The sequence below is a fragment of the Rattus norvegicus genome, chromosome 2 (assembly GCF_036323735.1).
Source record: "Rattus norvegicus strain BN/NHsdMcwi chromosome 2, GRCr8, whole genome shotgun sequence".
In the NCBI taxonomy this organism is placed as follows: Eukaryota; Metazoa; Chordata; class Mammalia; order Rodentia; family Muridae; genus Rattus; species Rattus norvegicus.
In genome coordinates this window covers 27426628-27451437 of record NC_086020.1, presented here as the reverse complement: position 1 = coordinate 27451437, position 24810 = coordinate 27426628, and the positions used below count along the sequence as shown (strand labels likewise).

General features: G+C 42.9%; 1 protein-coding gene across 7 annotated transcripts in view; it reads right to left on the bottom strand.

The window, feature by feature from the left end:
- The window catches only part of Ap3b1 (adaptor related protein complex 3 subunit beta 1), a 204443-nt gene that overhangs the window by 84246 nt on the left and 95387 nt on the right, over positions 1-24810 (bottom strand). For all 7 annotated transcript variants that reach the window (XM_063281703.1, XM_063281704.1, XM_063281705.1 and 4 more), the window contains 5 exons: positions 23589-23698; positions 15160-15336; positions 6788-6974; positions 5707-5837; positions 1171-1315 (listed from right to left, as the gene is read on the bottom strand). In XM_063281703.1, the coding sequence (XP_063137773.1) occupies positions 1171-1315; positions 5707-5837; positions 6788-6974; positions 15160-15336; positions 23589-23698 (750 nt within the window). The remainder of the gene's footprint in view (positions 1-1170; positions 1316-5706; positions 5838-6787; positions 6975-15159; positions 15337-23588; positions 23699-24810) is intronic.

Below are 24810 nucleotides of genomic sequence, written 5' to 3'. Positions count from 1 at the left end.
ATTAGTCAGCTTAGGAAAAAACAGTGAAAGACTGCCTCAAAAACTGAGGTGCGAGGCTGAGAGACAGCGCTTGCTGCGAAGCTGAGTTTGACCCCTTAGAACTGATCCCTTCAAGGTGGCCTCTTATCTCTACACAAGTGCCAAGAATTGTGCCTCTCTCCCACACCTGTAAATGAATATATGTAACCAAAATTTGAAAAAGAGAGACATGTGACATTGACATCTGGCCTCTACACATGCATGCACAGGTGAATGTTCTCACCTCACACACAGGCACACAGCATTCCCACCCACCCACCATCCAACCCTCACGCAAAGAAAAAGGGAGCAGGCAAACAGCATCAAATTCATCCACTGCCTGTCACCACATGGGACTCAATGGCAAGCTGTGTCCAGCTAATCGGATGCAGCTATTTCCCTCTGGGCGTACAGAAGAACCCCTCTCAGTCCTGTGTACTCAGACAACCTCATCAGGAGCCACTGAGGTGAGAGAACGCCATAAGGATGTTGAACAACGCTAACCTGGGCACAGGCTTGTAAACAACTTACATATTTTCTATGTTAACTTTTGGGTTGAGGTATTTGGCTTATTATAGAAGAAGACAATGTATGGGGTTAATTTATCAGCTATTACAAAGCTTTTCAGAGGGCGGGTGAGAAGGAGGTAGAGAACTCGGACACAGCTTGGGCCAGACTGCCACCGTGTCACACTTTTGACTTGTGACTCAAACATGTCCACTAATGTAAATCACACGCAGAATTTTAGTTATAAAGTTTTGGGTTTGCTTTCATTTTAGTTTTACTTTTTTTTTGGTCTTCCAAGACCATGTGTAGCCATGGCTGTTCTGAAACTGTCTCTGTTGACCATGCTGGCCTCGATCGAGTGTAGTGCACTCGGCCTCCTAAGTGCTGGGAGTAAGGTGTGCTTTAAAGTCTCCTCCCCAGCTCTCAGCTGGGAAAGTAGGTGCCTCGCTTAGTGGTGCAGCTGAAGCGGGGATTCTCAGTCCAGGCCTAGATGCTTTCTTCAGTACACACTGCTCTCAACTTCCTTCCTAGTTCTGAAAGTAAATCCTGAGATGTCTTTAGTTTAGTAACAGACTGGAGGGAGAAAGAGAGGAAAAGATAAGGGCATCTTATGTGACAATACACTTCAATTATTATAAAGCCCACCACTGTCACTGCTGCTATCAGAGGGATCCTCCTCCTCATCTTCTTCATCTTCCTCTTCTTCCTCCTCCTCCTCCTCAGATTCTGAATAAAATTTCTTCTCAGGTTTTTCTTTCTTTGTTTTTCCAAGTGGGGTCCACTCTTTTGCCTGTTTATATAAACAAAGGAAACATTAATGAATTCTTATTACAGGACGCAGACTCCTGGCAAGTTCACTGTGAACTCAGAAGAGAAGTTTGAGACTTTCATAGAGAAACCAAGTGCTAGACATGTAGTCCTGACAGGAAAGGTATCCATTCCAAACACAGAATATATATTCTCATTCAGAGCCCACTGTTACGTCACTCACATTATACTCCCAGACTGTTAAACAATGTGTTTGTTGGTCCACAGAAGACTTAACCTACAGTAACAAGATAACATACTTGACACATAAGAGGAAAACGGCCGTCAAACCATAGTGACTGCTGGCAGTAAATACTCATCATTTTGCTATGCTAAAGCCTGACTCCTCTTCTCACAGCCTCATGGGTAACCCATGGTGACGTGCTTTGCCACACTGGTCTGGGTGCCTGTTTCTCCCAGACTGCTGCAGGAGGTTCCTAACTGGTTACTCGTTTCATCTCTCCATGGACTCCAACCAAAATCTGCTGAATGTAACAGCTGGGCAGTCCGGACCAGCTACTCTGTGGTTCCAAACCTTGGTGACTCCCCATTTCAGTCTGAGAGATGGGCGGCGTTTGCACCAGTTTCCTTCCCCAGGTACAACAAGCTGTTCCCGCTCACTCCCTTTCCTCTTGCAGACTCTGCTCCAGCCAATCTCCAAAGACTCCAGGACCAGCTCTGTATGAGGGTCACTTCTCAGCGATTCCACCTCAACACAACTCCAACTGCTCTGAGAAGCAGTACTGGCTGCCGTCTAATATGCCGTGTGATTTTGATTTATGTACTTTTTATTTCCCCAGAGTAGCGATTTCTAACATCTGTACAATGAAGCGTCCCTAAGTATTTCTGTTACAATAAATATTAGTTATACCTATTATACCCTCAAAGATTTCAAATTTGTATTAAAAATATTTATATATATTTAAGAAAATTATATTCTTTGGTGGTCACTAAACACGACCTTAAAAGAAGTCTTTACTAAGTCTTTACTAAGTCTGACATAACCACAACCTTGATTCACTGTGGAAAAATTAAGTCTCATACCTTCTCTACTAAAAAGCAAGGAAATGAAGATTTCTTAAAAGCTCAAAATGGTTAAGACTCACTTATTTAGTACACTTTTAATTGAGTTTCCAGAGTGTACCAGCAAGATAGTGTGTATATGTAGATAGGCAGATATTTCTATATATGTATATACAGTATATATATTCACATATATACCTATACATATATACACATTTTCATATATATGCATGTATCATTGTAAAGGAATGTAGAGCATGATACTCCAAAGGCTCATTACAATTTTGTGGGAATATATTTTAAAATACTAATATAAATAAAAATATTTATGCTAAAGAAAAAATCCAATTGCCTGAGAGAAGTTCCAGTAGCCTGAAAAATTATTACTTGGGAAACGACAAGAAAACGAATGAAAGTACTCTGAACACAAGAGTTTCCACACCCATGCAGTTTCCTCCATTAAAGCCCAAAGTCTAACAGCACTGGACTCTCACTCTGTGCGAGAGCTACAGAGCTGTAGGGAGAAGAAAAGAAGCAAAGGACAGGAGAGGAGTGGAGAGGTGGGAAAGCTAAGATGCTCCACACAACATGTAAATATGTGTTTATAAAGCAAGACGTCCTCGATATGCAAAACGAAGTCCCGTGTAACTGGAAAAAGGGGATTTTCTGTAACTAAACAAAACTCTCTAAAGGAGCCACAACACTCACTGGTACCTTAATATAAATATACATCCTATCTGATATCCTGGAAATGGCGGTGTGTAATTCAAAGTGACTTCTAGTGTCAACCTGACTAGGCTCCCTGTTGTTTTGATTAAAATGTCAGATTATCTAAGCCTCAGCCATTTTTCTTCCTAAGTTATATTTCATAATAATGAGATTTGACCTTAGAGGATCACTAGATAGTAAACCCAGAATAAATGCAGTGTATCATGTGCACAAAATGCATTGATAGACTTCAGGGGAGGGCTGGAACAGAGCAGGGCAACGCCTTCTGCAGTTACAAACGCATCTCAACACAGAACTAGTTACACTGTATTTATATTTCATTACATCCCTCGGAGAGCATTTTAAGCCACTAACTCAGAAACCAATAGAATAAATTTGTTTGTTCTATGGCTTAAATGGATACCTTTAAATCTGGTTCCATTAGCTATAATTATTCTCCATAAGTTATTATTTAATTTCAGAATTATAGTTAGCAAAATGAGAAAGAAATCAATTTGTCTCTGTTGAATGGACAACCGAAATGAAGGTAAGAAAACACATGGAAAGGTAAGAAGCCGGCCAACCTTAGGACACCAGCAAGAAAAACTCAACTGCACTGGTCTGCTATCAGTTTCTAAGAAGGTAAGTCCTTTCCAGAGGGAAGAGAGAAGAAGGGAAGAGTGGGCAGAGATGGGAGGAGAACAAAAGGATTATTCCACTAGAGCCAGGGCATTGTGTAGGCAACCAGGCAAGAGGAGAACAAGGTAAGACCCAGCAGGCGGGCTCAGCAGAAGAGAGGGTGTCTGCACAAGAGTCAGCAGAGGACACTGCTTCATATCCTAGCATCTGACAAAACTTGTACACACAAGGAAATGTGCTCAACAATGCTTAAGTTGGGGGAAAAAATAAGCAAACTTAGCTTCAAGCCTAACGGGCATGCAATGGGTTTTCCTATTTATATTTTATTTTTAATACACATGCTTTATGTGTTCATGGGATGGGAGTTGAGTGTGGAGGCTAGAGTCAATGTTGTGGATCTTCATGAGCCTGGCCCTCAGAAATTCAGCCAGAAGGGTGGATGCTGGCTCATTCTCATTCCCCTGCCTCGCCAGCATGGGTTTTCAGATGTACCCACCACAGCTGGATTTCTATGTGGGTGCTGGGGATCACTTTACCAACTGAGCATATCCCCCGCCTCTTTTCACCTTTTCTAGAACACGAAAATGATGGCTGAGAACAACAGTGGCCTGCACACAAGCTCCAGCATCCTCCCCTTGATAACAGAGGAGAGCATGCGAGAGCACGCCAGACAGCAGACAGGGGCGTAGAACCCTGGTCTGCAGGAGCTATGGGAACCTGCGTTTATTTAGGCTTTATAAACCTTGGTTTCCTCACCTATTAAATGGAGATACTGAGCCTGGCACCATGGGATACAACTTTAATCTCAATACCTGGGAGGCAAAGGCAGGCCGACCTGTTTGAAGTTGGCCTGTTCTGCATGGTAAGTTCCAGTACAGCCAGAACTATTCAAAGATACTGTCCCCAAAACACAAACAAACAAACAAACAAGAAAAGAACAACAAAAATTCACAAACAAAACAACAACAAAAATGGGGTGAATGTGGGTATCATCATGAGGTTTAAACACACTGGCATCAGTCACACAGCACGGCCTGGGTCTGAACTAAGGTTAATTAATCATATGCTGCGGGACATGCTCCAAAGCCAGTACGAGCTTCCCATTCAAGGGAAAGCTGGTTCTCAGCCTAATCATATTACATGGCTGTGCTCATTAATGGGATTATATTTAAAATAATGATTCCCTTGCTTTGCATGTGGAAGGGAACAAGGAAGCTAACTAGCTTTCCAGCTGGAGTTGATGGTAAAGGCCTCTGATTCTCTGAATTCTCATTCACTGAATCACTTATATGAGAGAAACATTAAGAATGTAATTCTCGTCTGCTCCATTTAAATTAAAAAGCAGTGAATGTATTCATACAATTTCTAGGTACAAAATCTTTCATTATCAAACTTTCTGTGAAACAATAAATAGGTACTACTAGTAAACAATAATAATTATTTAAGCCTAATATCTAGTATAGTTAGGAGAAGATTTAGAAAACACACAATGGTAATTTTTTAAATGTGAAAAGTGTATCAAGGTCATCTTTGGCACACGATGCTTTCTATTGATTTTTAAGCATCACTTAAAACAGAGATCATCGGAAAACCCAGTACATTTTGTACAGGTTTTTCTTTTCTGGAAAAGAACAGCAAAATTATTTATAAAAACACTGACAGGAAGCTTACGAATCTCCAACAAAGTAGAAAAAGCTCAATCCATTGAAACTAAATACCTCAAAAATTGAATCTACACAGCTCCAAACGCAACCGCACAAATGTGGTTGGCACTGATGCAGAGAATTCAATTCTCTACTTCCTTGAAGCAAAGAACAGCCCACGCACAGGGGCGAGGAAAACCACACTGTGCAGGTCCTCCCAGGCAAGGTGTATCTAACACATTACATTCAGAAACACAAGAGCAGCATTAGGTTTTCAGTCCAAAGGCTTTTATATAAAATGGTAGTTGCCCCAGAGGCTCTCATTGCTAGAACAAAATTAATCTCAGAAAGGTCAACTTACTGACTCTATTACTTCTACATTGCGAACCGATGGGTCAGGCGCCACCTCTGGCCAATTAGATAATTCCAGGTACCCGGACGCTTTAACGTTGAGAGTATGAGATAAGGTGCCAAGCTGGAAATGATCCCTGTCTATTAAAAATGGAGGAAAATAGAAAACAAACAATATGAGCTATATATAACAGATGACAATCACATCAGAACTCAAGGTATCTGGCATATTACCACAGATGTCAAGGAATAAATATAAGCCAGGAAGCTCTTCATAGGTCAGAAAACTGATTTCAGCCCATAGATTACAATAATCTCCCCATAATGGTCAATAAAAAGCTAATCAGTCAGTGTGTTTAGAGGTGTTGCTCTGAAATGCAGCTTCTCTAAAAATTACTTTACTGTGAATATTAGGAATGACAGCGCCGTTAAACAATCCATATACATGCCTTGGCACAAACACATTCAGAATTTCAATAGTTTCTAAGCCAAACTGAACTGCGTTCACTGTTTTACGACAATTAAATAAGAAACAATGTGGAAACCAAGCTACAGAACTATGAGATTCCAACCATAATAGCTACTTGTTAACTGAAAAGATATTTAATTAGTCCCCTTTCTAAAACGCTGGGGGGAAAAAAAACACAAGTTCCTTTTTGACAAATGAACTTGAATATAAAAGCATATTTGTATGAAATAATTTCTTCTAGAGATGATGACATTAGTGTACATGGATATTTAATTAATAACTTACTATTAGGGATCAGGAAATAAAAGTATTTAAAGCAGAAATAAAGCCCATGTCTATAAGAACAGAACAGCTATGTTATCTAGTGTCCAGTTAAACTGTCTAACGAGGAATAAAACCAGGGGACCTGAAATTATTTAGGAGAATAAGGTCTGCAGAAAAATAAACTTTAACAAACGTAAACATGAAGCTTGCTCTGACAGATGAGCGAATGCAAGCACACTGCTCTCATATATCGACACAGAAGTCGTGTTTCTCGGAGATGAATCGGAAGCGCATGAGGAATGGGACACACTGACACGTTTTTAGAGAGCGTGTTTTACAGTTATGCATCTGGTAATACCTTTAAAGGGAGACTCCAGCAGTGGTGCAGGCTTCTGTGCTAGAAAGATTTTTTTGGCATATTTACTTAGAGCTCCACTCTTCTCGTTCGGAACAATAAGCTGCCTAATAAATCTTGTGCGGTCTCTGATGTCGTAGTTCTGATCATACTTGCCGAGATTTAATATGTACTGGGTAAGCAATTTTGTCTGTTCGGAAAAAACAGAACGCGTTGAAAATGCAGTTATTTATGATTATTGATAACTCTGGATAAACATATTTAAAGATGTAATAAAAACGAATGGTTATGTCAAACAAATGTCGTTCCATAGGGAATACGCATTTCTACCATGGCAAATGGAATCTGGAGCCAGCGCACATGTCCTCTTCGTGCTGGGGAGGTGAGTGCTGAGCACTGAGGAGCAGCCATGTGCTAGATTATTAAACTGCTGAAGTGGAAAGAAAGGCATCATTAAAAAAATAATCATATATGGCAAACCCGCTGAAGGGTCTACGTGAGAATAATGAATGTGGAAATACAACTAAAAACATGGCACTCAAAACTTAATCGGAAAAATATGCAGGACATCAAAACATCAGAGAGTATTAGGGGCTGGCAAACTGCTCCTCCTGAGGTGTGCTTTATGAAGAGATACTGTCCCTGGCATACGCAGTGTCTGCACTCTGACTGCACTCCGTTACTTTACCCTGAATTATGACCCATTAAAGCAGACACATGAATCACTGAACTGGATTACTGCAAATTATTTGCAGTGCATTTAGCTGTTACTTTTTCATAAAAGCAAGCTGCTGATGCCCTCCAAAAACTAGGATAAAAGAGTTCTTCCATTTTCCCGCCCTGCTGCTTAGCCTCTAGTAATGCTGGTCATTTATTTACTTACGTAAGCTTTCACACCAGAAGCGGGCTTGGTAAGTCAACTTCTGAATGCACTACATTAACGTATACTGAGATGATTTTAATAATAATTAAATCAAAATTGGAATGTAACAAAATAGGTTTGTATTTTAAACTACAGTGTTTTTAAATGAAAAGGCAATTTTAATTTAGAAGTCTACATGTGTACAACTATAAATTTAAGCTAAACAGAAGTCATAAAATAAGGAAAAATTAACCAGAGATTAGTACTATTAGAGGATTTTACACACATTATAAACAAGTGACAATAAAAGCAATCAACAGGGAGGAGCAAAGACAAGGCTAGAACATCACCTCAGAGACCAGGAACAGTGGGCCCTACAGTAACAGTCAGCTGGGGACTGACAGGGAGAGGAAGGAGGCTTCTTTTGGAAGCAAGGTATTTGAAAGCATTAACACAGTTTGTTAAAAAAGAATTACAAATGCTTGCAGGTTTTCCTGAATCTGGTTACCAACAACTGCTGTTCACGTTGCCTCATCTACAAGTAATGAAAAGACTTAAACATGATTCCTGCTTACAGAGTGGCAACTAGCCAGCCCCCGGCAGATGAGAAGCACAGCCCCCGGCACAGCTTCTGCAGGGTGTGCCACACTGACATTCCCACTGCACAGGAGAGCTGGGAACTCGTGCAACAGCTACCACCCTCAACTCCATGACAATCACTCATGAACGCTATGTCCACCCCAGCACTGAGACTGAGGCTGCAACGCCATTTCACCAACGAAGCCCACCAATGTGAGCTTTTGAACTGGCAGTCCTACATTCTGCTTATGAATTTCTTAACCCCCAACTAAGTTTGCAAAATTAAGCTTTTAAAATATATTAACAAACAATATTTATATTGAAAAGAATTAAAGTATGCATGTATGTATAAAATTATAGATAAGCTTATAGAACAATTCTCTAAAACTGTATTTTCAAAATAAAATTCTTCATAACATAAAACGTTATCTCTGCAATGATGTATTGAAATAAGTATAATAATTATTCATCACATACTAGAGTAAGCAATTTCTTTGCTGTCTGTCTTTAGTAGCAAGGGCATTTAGAATCAAAGAATGCATGTTTAAAATAGTCTATTTTGTTTTGTATTTTTCAAAGTTAAATTTTATGATTAGAAACTACAAAACTGCTGTCATTTTCAATGTATTCTCTATCACAGTGTGTGTGGGGTGTGTGTGGGGTGTGTGTGTGTGTGTGTGTGTGTGTGTGTGTGTGTGTGTGTGTGTGTGTGTGTGTGTTTATACATACGCAGGTGCATGTACACCAAACATCAACTCGGGTGTCTTCCCCTTTGCACTCCCCCGTATGTTTTGAGACATGGTCTCTCACTGAACCTGGAGCCCATGGACTGCTTCAATGATTGACAGAAAGCACCAGGGATCTAGCTGTGTCAGTTCCTCCTCTCCCTCTGGCAGGGGTTACAGATGTGTGAGCTTCTTGCTCTTAATTCGCACGGCACTCAACAGTGATAGCACAGAAACTGAGATTCAAAGCTGAGGTGAGGAAGCTACTCGTGTGTTTCTGAAACATAAGCATTAAGGACACTGCTTCACTATGGATTACAGCTGGGGGCATGACTGCATGAGACACTGAGACAATCACCATAAATTAGGCTTCTCCAGGGCTTTAGAAAGGGACCAGCAGATGAGTAAATAACCATGCCATTTCACGTCACTCAGGGTTCAGTGCAAAACTCCAATAACACTGTTGTACACGCGAAGTACATAAAACAAGAAAATGAGATATGGTGTGCTCTAACAGAAATATTCAGTACCCTCTGCTCTAATCTATTACATTTTTATTTTCATTGAATTTTCCGGTTTAGATAAGAAACCAGTTCTGTTATCATCTGGTGACTAAGGCTATCAAACACTACTTATATCAAGTACACTCCTTTCAGTGCCTGGTACTCAGGAAAAAGGAACCCAAGGGAAAATGCTACAAAAATTAAGACATTTGTTATTTAAATTATCTTTGTAAGAGATACAAAAAGGTACTACATCCTTACCTGGCTATTCTAACAAGTAATAAACTACAAATATTTATTCAGACAACAGTTACACAGCAATGACAAAGACACACCCTGAGAAGGATGGCACTGGCTCCCCACAGCTGTGGGCCGCAGTGCACTTGCACAGACACACTGCATCACCAGGTACTGGTGGAACCACCACTGTACACATGGTCTGTTAATGTCTGAAATGTCGTTAGACAATGCACAAATGTGGCTTACAGTCAGAACTAGTAAAGGTCATGTAAAGTAGCCATAAAACAAGTCTAAGACATAACTCGAAAGAATACAAAAAGACATGCAGAATTTAGCATCCAGGTCAACAACGATTATTTTTAAAGGCAAGAAATTGATAAAGGCATTTGGGAACTCTATAGAATTCTTAGCTGCCCCTAGAGGCAAATCTAAGCAGCACAACTGTTCTGTACTTGTATGACCAAAAGGTTCCTTTCTGTGACTTAATGAAGTTTTTAAATTCAACAATAACAACTTTCCTGTCAATTTGAAAGCCCTCCCTGTTAGATGTTTTGCCATAGCGAGGAACACTAGGAATTGAGCCTAGGATCTCAGGTATGCCAGACAAGTGCTATACCACTGAGCTCGAGCCCTAGTCCAGGTCTCCCCTTCTAAGAAGTTCTTATTTACTTACTGTTCTTGGGAGAGGGGGAGGGAGAAGCAGAGGAAAAAGGGAGAAGGGGAGGAAAGGGGGGCAAAGGAGAGGGGGAGGGACAGGAGGAGGAGAGGCAGAGGGACAGCAAAGCACAGTGGTGTTGTCCCTGTGCAGCACCAAGACTTCTGTCAAATAAGAACAAAAGGCAAAGCGAGGGGACTTCTGAAAAGGTCCAAATCAGGAAACGCAGTTCTCACTTTAGGAGGATGCGCAAGATATCAGTATAACCATCCAGTTTCCTGCTGAGAGCCAAAATGCTCTCAATGAGTAAAAAGTGATCACTCGGTCGACACCCCTGTCTCCTGCGCGGGATACATGTCGGCCCGGAGATCCCCGTAATAGATCTCCGTAATAAACCTCGCCTTTGCTTATTAAAAGAAATAATAATAAAAAAAAGTGATCACTCTCTAAGTAGCAGAGAAGTAGAAACTTGAGCATCTCACAGAATATCAAACAGGAAATGAACCACATCTGTACATATCACTATTTCTAAGACATGACGTGAAAAGCTGCAGAACTATAATAAAGTAGAACGTGTGTTTCAGAAGCACAAGGCAGGCACTGTGAGCTTATTAATGGGCACTCGCATAAGGGAAATAAGCTTGACTGAACGGAGCACACCAACAGCACAGTGCGCTCCCACCAATAAGGAAGAAAGACGGTGCCAACGGGAGCTTGGGGCTGCAGAGCCATCGCGTTTGAAAGGAGAAACGGAGCAAATGCCGATGGCAACTGTGTCCGACCGATAGGCAGATACGTGTGTTTCCCTGCCATGTTCTTTTCTGGGAGTTCGCAACTTGCCGTGATTACACATAAAAACGGGCTAGGAACAACACTGATGCCTCATTTATCTCCACACTGAAAACCTCAGACTCATTACACATGTTAGGAAACACCCTTCAGTCACTTTTATGACTAATGTCCATGTTAGCCAAACCAATGCTTAGTCTTCATGCCCTGTGCATCCAGACCTGAGCAACTCTAACATTTTCCACACACACTGACCCCATCTCCTTATCAACACTCCACAGCATTGTCACTGGACCTGTTTATCCAACACGGTTCTCCACTAACTAGCAGAGGAGGGATTACACTGCCCTGTTCCTAAGAGAATAGGCCCAAAGGAGTAGGTTTCTTCCTGAAAAACAAAGATTGCTGGTAGCTGAACTATTCCCCTGACTGTGAAAAAATCATTTCTACTAAGAAAAACTAAGCAGCCAACCTGGGCTCAAATGAAAAAGAGGAGGTACCGTGGGCTAAGTACTAGCTCAGAACCATGAGCTAACCAGCGTGAACTAGTCAGCAGCATGAGCTAACCATCGTGAGCTAGTCAGCAGGATGAGCTAACCAGTGTACCCCAGGATGGCCTCATTTCTCCCAAACAGTCCTGCAGAAGGTAGTCAGCTCTGCTCCAACACTTGTTTTGAAAACGTGTACTTGCTCTAATTCCAGTGAAATTCAGGGATAATTTGAACTTTGTGTTTGCTGTCTTCTGTAAGAGGCAGTGGTGAAAGCAGAGAATGAACCTAGCAGAACTCGGGGGCCCAGGTACCCACCAAATGCATGCCTCCCACACCCACATCAGATGCTGCCATGTGCAGCTGTGAGCCACTCCTCGCACAACTTTCCTCGTGGCTTCAAATGACTGATTATTCATGTCTAACAGAAGGGCAGAACCGTCTCCACATGCTTCCTCACTCAGCCTTGGGCTTCATGTAGGAGTCTGGACTCCCGATGAGTTGCACGAGTAAGAAGCACATATACGTATGTTTCTCTGAGGTTCTCACTTAAACTATCCAAAGCCTACTTCCGAGCACTGGGATGTTACTTCCTCCTGCGGCAGCTCCCGTGTTTGATCCCGGGTGGCTTTGCCTAACGTGATGATTTTTAAGAACACAGACACTGCATGACCATAAGTACATTCCTTTGACTCCTAGTCCACCTAATTAGGAAACTGCCTCAGACGGGACCGTCACCTGTGAGAAAGCACACAGAAAGTTAACAATGTCCTGTCCAATTACACATGCTCCCACCCCGATGGGACTCGCCTAAACAGCAGAGGGAGAAAAAGATGAGAGAAAATAAGAGAGCATGTGCAAATGGAATCACGGATATGTGTATGAAGTTGATGAACAAGAAAACATAAATAAATGAACCTATTTCCCAAGAATTTCTTCTTGAAAGCTGGTCATATAGGTTTTTAAATTGAGGTTAAATAAACATGAAACTTACTACTTTAAGATTATAATTCAGTGACACTTATACTGTCACACAACCATTAACAACTGCTGTCTGTAGAACTCTTTCAGCTTTCCACAGTGAAACTTGAAAGCCATTAAACCACGACACTCCATTATGGTTCTCCTACTGAGTAAATCTGGATTACAGATGCTGTATCACAGACAGCACTCAACACTTAGCATACTTTAATTAGTACTGAGTTTTTGTTAGCTTCAACACACCATTAACTTGATGGGGTTCGAAGTGCATATTCTATTTCCTGGTTGCACCTCAAATTTCAGACCAGGTCTTTTATTCTTGGGGTGCTGCTTTGGTGGATCTCTCTTAGCAATCAGTTGAAAACCTGGCAATTTCTCCACAGACGTCCAGGCTCTTCCACTGTGGGCCCTCTAGAATCTTCTGTAGCTCTGTCCTGTCTGTAGCCTGTTTGCATGCTGCCCTCACTTCCCCTTGAGAAAGCAGTTGCTCTGTGCAGTGCCGAAGTCGGTGCCTCCTCCTCCCCCAGGCCCCACACTGCCCGCTGCGTCTTCAAGCATCCTCTCTCTGCTGAGTGCTGAGGCCTCAGCTGCTGTCTCAGGAAGGCCATGCCAATTAGCTTACCCCGCTATCTGAAAGCAGGCCGTTAAAATTATCTTAGAGAGCTCTCTACTTTTGGTCAAAAAAGATATCCTTCTTCTTCTTCTTCTCCTCCCCCTCTCCCTCCCTCCCCCCCCCCTCTCTCTGTGTTCTTCCCAGGAGGGTGAGCAAGCACATTCTTGTGGAGGTTAGAGGTCAATCATGGAGACTGTTCCTCAGAGGCTATCACTTTTTTAAATTTATTTATTTATTTATTTATTTATTTATTTATTGGAGGAAAAAGAGAAGAGCAGGGAGGGGAGGAGAAGAGAGGGGAGGGGAAGGGAGAGGAGGGGACTAATGTGGAGAGTAGAAAGCAACTTGAGACTTGGTTCTCTCTTTCCATCACGTAGTTCTCAGTGCTCAGAGTCAAACTGTTAGACTTGGCAGCAAGACTCATACTCATGGGGCCCCTCACCTCCACACACACCTTGTCATTGAGGTGGGGTCCATCCCCAAATGACCTGGCACTTACCAATTAGGATAGGCTGAATGAACAAGTAGCAGGGGAATCTACTCTCTCTACCTCCGAGGTGCTGGGACTGCAAGCAGGGAACGCTACACTCGGTCTTTTTATTTTTATTTTAAATGGTTTCTGGAGATCAAACTCAGGCCCTCATGCTTGTACAGCAAGAACTGACTGATTTCGGCATTCCCTAACAGCATGTACAGGCATTTTAAAGAAGCAAAATTTATTCCTCAACCATTGTCTATGCATACAGATAAATAACAGTAAACAGTATATAAACAACATTAAGCCTCATAAAAGGACCTACAAAGTCTCCAGAAGCACGCAATCCAGTGGGATTTCTGGAGAACTTCCCACTCCCACCTAGTCAGTTGGGTAGAAACACTCACATTTCAGTCAAAGGGATTGGTTTAGTCCCTACCAATACTGTGCTACGAACCACATAACTAAAAGTACTGCAGAGCTGACAGTGCACACCACTATTTACTAGTGCTAATTTTCTCAGTAATTTTCCCAAACACCTTTTCTTTAAAAAAGAAGAGAATGGTGAGAAACACTGGAAACAGGACACAGCATCCCTTTTTATATCATTTAAAGGTAAGTGAACTAGTAAAGAAGTCAGAAGTCCCAGCATTATCACCCATACACGGTGTCTACAGCAGCCATGGGGAGAGCCACTGTGATCACACAACCGCATACTTCAGAAACTGGGCTCCAAATGTGTCATCAAGATTTACTCAAAGAAAAACGTGAGAGCAACCAGCACTGCCTTCAAACTCACTGAGTAAACAACCCTGAACACAGTCTAGAATTTCTAAAGGAAGAACTCCATGCAGGCACTGGCTCTTCGCCACTGAAACAAAGGGCCTAACAGTAACAACAACAACAACAATAATAATAATGATAATAAAAACCAACTTGGGTACAAGCCACCAAATGCCATTTAGATGGACCCCGCCCTCTTGAACTAAAACTGTCCCAGGCCCCGCCTCCATAAACCATCACATTTGTGATAGGGTCAACTTAGTCATTTAGTGATCGGAGGTCAACTTACTAATTAATCTAAGGGATCACAATATCCACTTTAACACATGTACCTCTACAAATTTCCTAAATTCCCCAAGTAGTTTCCCAGCTCTGGCCCGCTCTCCCGTCCCTGACTCGGCATACCTACGCTGACCTCCTCCAGGCCCCACTGGGCATCTGCACGGATGAACGGACCTCTCCTCTGCACCAGACCTTCTGAGCGCCCTCATCACCCCTGAGCCTCAGCACCTCTGCCACCACCACTAGGTCACAATGACTTGTTTGCGCTCCTACCACCATCGTGGGACCTACTGCAACAGGGTCCAATATCGCTGACACGTGGGGTAACTCATGGGAAGGCTGGAAGGGTTTGGGGAGAGAGAGAAGCACCCGTCGGGCTGAATAAGCGTCAGTCTCTTACCTGTTTGGAATTAGTTAAATACAATTTTGCTCCAAGATTTAAAATCTGCAGTTTCACCAGATCATCTTCACTAGTGAAACTTTTAGCCATTTTTCTCAAAACATCAGGAGCAATTTTAGGAACGCGTTCACAGTTTTCTCCAATCAGCCAAAGAATGCTTGCTCGAGCCACAGGGACCTAATATGAAAAGCAGATCACATTATCAAAAGAGGTATTGTCATCTACTCCTCAACGTCAGCAAAGAACAGGCTTAGAACTGACAACACTACATCATCTGCTCACTGAGTATATGCTGTGTCCAGGAGCTGCTCCAGCACTGAACATTCGCTGTGTATCAAGTACTGACACGAAGATCATCTCTGGAGATGCCTCAGTGCTTAATAGCACTGGCTGCTCTTACACAGGGCCTAGGTGTGGGTCCCAGCACCCACAGGGCAGCTCACATCCATATGTAGCTCCAGTCCCAGGGGATTGGATAGATGCCCATTTCTGGCCTCCACAGGCTCCAAACACACATGATGTACACAGACACGCATGCAAGCAAAATGCCTCATTACATTATATAAATAAAAATTTGAAAACGGGTTTCAAAGAATGCCTTGGAAAGATTTAGTCAAGAAAGCACTACTTGTCTAGAATACAGGTCCATTCAGAGTCCAGCAAATTCCAGACGAAACCTGAGTGCCTGCAGCCTTTGCTGGTGGCTCCTGTCACTGTTTCAGGCTGCAGTGGCAGAAGTGGGCTGTAATATACTTTAGTATTATAATCTTTTAAAATAAAGTACACTTCAATATAATTTGTTTTCCTAAAACACACTGCCTTGCTTCAAATTGGAAACCTTCCATCAGAACCATTAAGACCAACATTTTAGAGTATGCAAATGAGTTTTATTACTATTTGCTTATTTGTATCCTCTCCTGTTCCAAAAGGAATTTGAGAGGGCATGTAAATTAGTTCCTGTGAACATTTTCACCTAGCAGAGAAAACATGCTTTTCATTCTAAGTGCAAAAGCTGATGGCTGCCGTGTGGCGGCCTGGGAGGAACGGACGACGTGCTTCCATTGAGTCTGTACGAGGCCTCCAAGTCTCCTCACTGCCTCAGTCTGACTTCAAGGGAAAAAAGCAAGGACGAAAGCCTTTCCATGGCTATAATCTTATCACAGTGTCAGCCATGTCAAACTCCTTTCAAATATCTGTTTCATAATAATGACATAATAATATAGAAATATTGACATGTCTAAAGTGAATCAGCAGAATCAGAGGTCATGAAAATGCCTGGAAATATAAGAAATACACATTTTCTAACGTTGCAACAGCATTGACGTTAATCCATACTTAAAGTGAACTTAGTAACAGAGAGGAAATTGGTCTACTTATGCAATGTAAAAGGGCCTAAGGGCTATGTCAAACCTATTCATGCAGTGTGATAAAACTAATACCCTTACTGTACACCGATTTCTGGAGAAGAAGAGGTTATTTCTAATGTTCCAAAGGTTACACTGCATTAAGACCTTACTCCCAATCTATTATTTTAAATTGGGCTAAAGAATAGTAATTGAGTGGTGCATTAAGTTTCCAGCCTGGAGCGGTTCAAGTGGCCTTCCGTAATGAGAGGTACTTCTAAATGAGAATATATAGGAACTCAGAGCTCAGTTATGCTAGATTTATTTTTCTTAAAGATTGTATTATAAATTGCAACTCTAGAAATCAGAATTTTACAACATAATTTATTTAAGTATTCTGATTTAAGTATTTTTCTTTGGCAACATACTTATAATTCTCTTTTGTAATTAAAAAGACAATCACGGGGGCTGGAGAGATGGCTCAGCGGTTAAGAGCACCCGACTGCTCTTCCAGAGGTCATGAGTTCAATTCCCAGCAACCACATGGTGGCTCACAACCATCTGTAAAGAGATCTGATGCCCTCTTCTGGTGTATCTGAAGACAGCTACAGTGTACTTATATATAATAAATAAATAAATAAATAAAAAAAAAAAAAAAAAAGACAATCACAAAATGAAGGTGTTAGAACATTTCAGACTCATGAGTATATTAAGATTAAAGCAACAGTATTTTAATAGTCCAAGCACTCATAATAACAACAGTTAAAAAAAATCAATACATCAATTGCAACAACAAAAACAGTCAAGATGGTAGTGGAAGGATAGGGGTAATGTTGGGAATGTTCTAGAACTGAGTTTAAAAATTCCTAAGCAAACATTTTAAAGATGTAGAAACTTCTTTATAATAAGAAATAATAAAAATTGTATATCAAACGCTTGGTAATGATATTTTATAAAATTTTCAGAAGGCAGACATGGAAACACACGGCCCAGCAGGCAGGAGGCAGGAAGGAGTCCCAGGCAGCCGGGCTACACAAGACTGTAGCAAAGAGCGCAAAGCAAACAACCAGCCCTCAGAAGCTAACACAGCCAACGCTTGTACGCTTTTGGCTGGAGTTAGAAAACTAAGATTCCAAATCAGTACTTCCTTTTCCCTTAAACTAAAGCTGCAAATAAAAAAGTTTACCCTGTCCCCCAGTTTCATTCAACAACATAATAAGCAGGAGCGGTGAAGTAAAACTCAACCAGTAATACACCATACACTCACGCACACACCCATGCATGCGCAAAAGTGCAGACAAGCAGGTGCACACACACGGGGTCAGACTGACTGAGCCTCCCTTCCAGTCTTTATACGAACCCCTGCTTTTCAGTACTCTCAAAGGCAAACTGGACTGCAAGTGACTGTGCATGACTCTTTCCTCTAAATGCCCTGAGCAAGCGGTTAAGTGCCCTTTTCAAGCCTTCTAAGAGAAGGCAGTTGCCACTGCCATTTTAACCCATTACCTTGCCTGCAAAAACAAGTGATGATTCCTCCCAAGCACAGTTATAGAGACATCTGGAAAGAATTTACAGATTGCTCTGTTAGCAGGTCAATTTAAAAGCTATTGTGTTTCAACAACACCCTACTGCACTGGACAATAATCTAAAGTAAATCTACAAAATCATCAATATTGTTTATTTAAATTTGCCAAAGGCAGAACCCGTAGACATTTAAACAAGCTGCGTACTAATAGCAAGTCAGATCCCCAGAGTCTGTGTCTGGGCTCTACATGCATTAAAATTTAGATCTGAATTGTCTATCAGTGTCAGGGTGCAGGAAGAGGGCACTCGTGACACAGCAGCATCGGGGAGGCATCTTGGAAAACATGCACAACGTGCCACTTTAGACTGACTGAGCCTCCCTTCCAGAATAGCATCCACAGTTCTGTCACGCGCCCCCGCCCCCCCGTAACCTGTAAACATTATGCAAAACCCTGCTGGAGCAATCCTCAAGTAGTGTGCACTTTATTCTGGAGCAATCTTACTGGAAAAGCAGTTACAAATGAAGGACGCACCAAAGGACAATGTGGTCACAACCAGAACACACAAGATGACTGCTACAGCCATTATTTCTTCAATCTGGATGAGCTCAAGAAGGAGAACAACGTAAACATTAGTCTTCATATTTCAACTCTGCTACTCCCTAAATAAGCAATGAAATCCGTCTTAATATGACAAAATCTATCAATGCTCTCTCCTCCTTAAAACCTGCACAACTAACATCTAGAAAGTCCCTATCTACAATCTGTCACAGTGCCTTTGAAAACTAGCTGTAGCTCTCAGATGTGCACAAAAACCATATGCTGCAGGCTCTGCCATGAACTCCAATGGAAATACCAGGACACTGGAGCAAGAACAGGGCAGCATTGCCCATGCGCCCCAGCTCATCAGTGGGGGTGTCAGCACTAGGAATGCAAGCCTGAACCTCCAATTTCCCTTGGACCACTGGGAAGAGACAAGGAGAGGCAGTGACCTGGAAAAGGGCTATCTCTAACCCCACATGGATCACACATCACAGTATCACACATCACAGTGGGTGGTGGCGTCACTTCCACGGGCCTCATTCACTCCAATGAAGGAATACACTTCCCTCTGTCTCTTCCTGGCTGTTTCCCTGAGAGCCTGACCATGCAGGAAGGGTATAGGCTCCCTCCTGCCTGGCCCTACACTAGCCTGGCCTCATTTTCACATTCCCTTTCATCTCTCCTGGCAAACAGGGTGGAAGAGGTCTGGCTTTCAGTTCTACCATGGCTCTCCCAGGGAGGTACCATGGCTCTCCCAGGGAGGCATCAGCCTTGGTTGCTGGCTTCGTGGCTGTTTTAGGTCCCCGGTGAACATGTTCAATACTGTCCTCTGGGTCCGGCTGGCTGCTGCCGCAGTTGCTGAGTTCAGACATCACCCCAGATTTTAGGAAAAGAGGTCAAATTTTAGGCTGCTTCTAAGGCTCATTTGTTCACAGTTGAAGATCCTCAGAAGCTTCGTGGGTGTTGTTCTCATAAGAATCTCTCATGATCAGAAGGGAGGGATCTGACTGAGGACTAAGTCTGCCCCTTTGTGATTCATTCTGGCTTCTGCCTGCTACACTCCCACCATTCTGATGATTCCTCCTGGCCACTGTTAGTGTTCTGTGAGACACCGTCTCTGTCAGCTCCCTGTCACATGATCTGTCAACAGTGACAGCTCACCATCAGCTCCACTTGGAAAGTCCAGGTTAGCACAGCACAACTGCTCTTCTCACTATTTCAGTCACATTCATGCTTCAGAGTTCGCATCTCTGCCTCAGGAGGAAGGGGGTCTGTTTTATTAACTTTTTATAAGCCCAGGTCGAATATGTATTTACTGAATTTTTTTGCAAACCAGAAACCCTTACACCTGGGATACTCCTTCCTAGGTCTTTAGGTCATTTCTCTTTGTTCCTTTACAAATGTGTTGTTTTCTTTTGTGTTGTTTGACTTGGCAGGCAGGGCATGGGGAGGTTGCCACAGTGGACACACTGCAAGGTCAGAGGACAATCAGGAGGGGTCGGTCTCTCCTTTCACCTGGAGGGTCTTGGGGAATCCAACTCAGGTCGCCATGGCAGCTGTTGGCATGTCCCTTCACCAATTCCTATGTCCAGATCCCAGCTCTTCATTTCTGACCTTGTTAACATTCTGAGCCCAGAGCTCGTGTATGTCACATGTGCAGGTACACATGAGGTCAGAGGAGAGTGTCAGACCCTCATGCTGGAGTACAAGAGGTTGTAAGCTCCACAACATGGGCACTGGGGTCTGCAGTCAGGTCCTCTGGAAAGTCAAGTGCCCTTAACTGCTAATCCATCCTTCCGTCTCCTTTTGTCTATTTTATAGGAAAACAACATTTATTCTATAAATTCCTGCTTGATCTAAAAGTATAGTTTTAATAGTGAGGTTTAGCTCAGGGTTAGAATGCTTGTCTAGCCCTTTTGAAGTCTTAGAATCAAGCCCAACACACGTGTCCATGAACAGGCAGGTATATGCAAGCACTCTACAAGTGCTTTAATGTTCTGTAAAATTATTCTTAGCTTTATTTAAGTTTAAAATTATTTAACTATTAAATTAAATCTAACTTTATTGCTTAAGATAAAAAAATGTAAAATCAAAGTTCCCTTTATTTCCAAACACATTGATACTTTAAAACTATTCAATGGATGTACCCCTCAAAATGGGCATCGCCTATTACGGAGACAGTTTGAGCTAAATTCACTGAATCACTCTATTACTTCCCTTCTCTGCGTCTTCATATCTGCCTACCATGTCCACCATCTCATGGTCACACACATGTACACAGATGAAAACACCGTGCTGGAGCCCTACGATACCCGCCTCACCGCGCCGCCTTCCCGGCACACTCTGAGATGCTCTCTCGCATACGTTTCTATCGTTGCCGTGTTTTGCACTAGGGCTAGGACTAGGTTTCTTAGTTCCTTTGTGAATTAGCGCTTTTTCACTTTTGACGTTCTTGTTCATGAAAAATTTGTAGTTAACATCAAATATCATTTTCTGTTCACATTTGCTAAATATCTTTCTCTGCCTTATGTTTTAGCCTTTTGCTTGATGAGGGTTTTATTGACTGCAAATGGCTAACTTCTGACAAAAATAAACATCAAAACAAGCTTCATGGTCTAGACCTGTGAAAAAGCCTTCACTTGACTAAGGCGCCAACACTCTGTCCTACAGAAAAGCTGGTGCCATCACTGAACAAGGTTTCAGGGACACTGTTGAGTCTCAGAGGCTTTCTTCCAAGAGAGTCTAAGGCTTGCCTCAATGCAACCCAGGCACCGGCGGACCAGCAGGCACCTTCTGAAGCAGTTTGGGGAAAACAAATTCCACAGTTCCTGCTTTCCCCTCACAACTGCATACCTATCATTACAAATTATAAACAAAAATTTATATTCTCCCCACTCAAACCCACCATTTCCACCAAAGATGCTCTATTCTCTTCTAGGTCTTTTTAAACACAAAATCGCTTTATCTCCTCCATTTTCTTCCTTGAGACCTTCAAAGCCACCAGTCTGCCCTCCGCCTCACCTCAATCCATGTGTTTCTAAGACTATCCAATCACAGCTCTCACTCAGAACGCCAACCGTGCTGTCCCTTTCAAGAGCTCTGATTTGCTGCTGTTGCAGGACGCTCGCCAGCCACTGTAGACAGTTAATTATGTATGCAAACACACATACACTTCTCTCTGTCTGCAGTTCAAACTATCCCCATCTGGAGTCCTCTGTGCACCCATCAGCTGGTTCAGCCATAGGTCTCACTAGGACTATGTCACATCTCAGTCAATGCAAGTGTCACCTAAATTAAGCTGCATGGCAGAGGCAATCATTATAATCACATCTCCCGGAAGCTGAGGAAATTCCTCAGGTTCTTCTGTTTGCTTTCATTTTGTATTCCAACACAAGGTCTCACTACATAACCCTGGCTGGCTTGAAACTCACTGTGTAAACCAGGCTGGCCTTGAACTCTCAGAGATGCCTCCCAAGTGTTGGAATTAAAGGTGAATGTCACCATACCAGGCAGCACCTGAGTTTTTCTTGGTAACTGACATCTGGGGAGCAGAGCCCAGTCATATTACAAAGCAGACTCAGCATCAGTGGCCTCACACTTCCCAACACAGCTCCCAGGCACCACTGTTGAGTGCACAGAAGGCACCTGTAGGACAGCGTGTTCTCCTTACGCATGCAGTCAAGGTAGCACAGTCCAGGTCACCCACCTTTGGAAATAGGAAGTAGTTTCTGGGGGCAGACTTTGAGGCTATGCAAATACTCTGATACTCTCAAGTATTCACCACTAGTATGTAAGGTGCCTCAAGCATCCTCCCGTGAATCAGGATCTCAGGGGCTGCCAGACAGTGTCACTGAATGCTATCATTCATCAGCTGCTGCGGAATTTATGGAAGTTTCTGCTGCCCTCCTATTCAGCTGCTCAACTGTTCACTCCCGCATGCACTCCAGGGCGGAGGAGGAGACCGCCACACGGCCACTCAGCGACTTCCTTCCACTGCTAAAGTTATAGTGGGAGCTCCTGGGCCTCTTAAGCTGGGCTCTTGTGGGTGTTTTCCTTTGCCTTCTTTACATGTGACTATCATTCTATAAATATATTGTCCATTTTTTCCTTTGTCCTGACACGATGGTACACGTTCACACTGCTCTCTATTGCTTTGTCCTAGCTCTGACATCGGCCATTTCTCTAAGGAAACCAGATTCCTTGAAGGAAGACCAGCAGAGGGACTGGCAGGGTCAGCAGCCAAGGCACTTGCTGCGGAGCCGGGGAGGAGGCTCCGTCCAGAGCCGCTCGGTGGACTCCCATGACCTGCCCTCTGACCTCCACACGGCAATCCAGGACACATACGCCCACACGCAAAAATATAATCAAGGTAAAAAGGTACTTTCATTTAAAAACATGCTAAGTGGAAGACTCCAAAACAAGGTCACATACTATGAGTCTATTAATATAAAATATCAAGAAAAAACACACCCATAGAAACGAGAAGAGATTACGTTACTGGTGGTGAGGGGGCAGTGAATGGAGGCTGAGGCTTTAAGTATGGGATTACTATTTAAGGGTATGAAAATATTTGCACACCTTCATGGGCATACTAAATCCTACTGAATAATACATTTTAAAATGTAAATGTGTTGGCATTAAAGTACATCTCAAGAATAACAGAAGACCTCTGCACTTAGTGTGCTTACTGATGAAGGCATTATTACTCCAAGGACGGCACTGGGAAAACATGCTGTGTACACCAGAGACTCACATAGGACACATCAATTCAGGCAGACGCCTGTACTAATTTACTATTTCTCTATCTGCACCTAAGTCCCACCAAGATGGTGCCACCACTCCCAGCCCATTGCCGGGCTCACTCTCCTCGTCCCTCTCTCAGCTCTGCAGTCCAGCCTTACCTGAGCCAAATCTAAAATCAGAAGTAAACCAGACATCACAGCATCTCAACCACTACCTTCCGGGATAACCACTTATGGAAAGTACGCTATACTGTGGAGCCAGGATGCAGGGAACTCACAGTGATGCTGTCCAACAGCTTCGCCATGTGCTTAATAATCTCACCATGCTGTGCAGGCTGCATTTGCAACAATTTCTTTATAACAACCACACTTTCAGCAACAACTATTTCTGAAAGACAAAGAAAGAGATTACCATATTAAATACATATAATCAATTCAGTTGCAATCTGCCTGGCAAAATGCAAATTTCAATTAGCAAAACATCCTTGATGCTTAAATACATGAGAACCTAAATCATGAGCATATTCTTCAGTGTTTGTAGTCAATGTGCCTCATGCAAAATTCACTTTATTCTCTGTCCTCTGCAGCTATCACTTAGCTTCTAAAACACCCTTCGCCTCTGCAACAAAAGTTACATTGTGTCCTGGAGCGGATGCTGTGCTTGCCTTCCAGCCAGAGAGAGCCCTCACATAATCCAACACTAGCATCTACACATCTTCCCCTACTCTATACTAAGGAGGGAAGAGAGGAATGACGACCACCAAGCCCTGCCAAAGGGAAGCATCCGAAGACACCAACAGCAACAACCAGGAGCAGCAGGAATGGAATCACCATAGAAACAGCATTCACCTCAGTGCCAAAGTGAGTGCGACCATGAACTGATTGCCTCCACGTGTGCTATAATCCCATCTACCTGCTCACCCAACGTAGTACCCTCGGAGGCTGTTCTGCGTGCTATGCATTACCCAGGCTGCTTTGTGGCTGGCTTCTCATAGCCAATAGGGTCAGATGGTACCTTCTCCTTTGCTCTCATCCTGTCCAGACCTTGTTCATAGCTCCTTCACTAGTTGTCTTTAATTACCCCTCTTGAGTGTGCCACCTGTTTCTCAAAGGGACTTTATTTACTACAAATGCTTGGTAAGTGAGTAAGAAGGTGATTCACGGGCTGGGGTTTGGATGTCAGGTTTTCATAAGGAATGGCTGCAGCAGTCTCGTCTCCTTTGTGGTCACACCAGCAGGGACACATGACCTTATAGGATCTGAGCATGCGGCCTTACTTGAGGTCTCGCCAGCAAACCTCAGGGTCCTTCCAACACGGCCTCCTGTCGGAGGGCAGACACTCGCTCGCCATCTTGGCTGCCCCTATGGGGGATGGGATCAGAACTCCGATTCTCCAGCTTCTGGGGCAAGTACTTACGACTGAGGAGCCTCCCCAGGCCACATAAACTATTGTTAATGCCACAGATGCCCACCAAAGTGCATCCTGGCTTTATATAAACT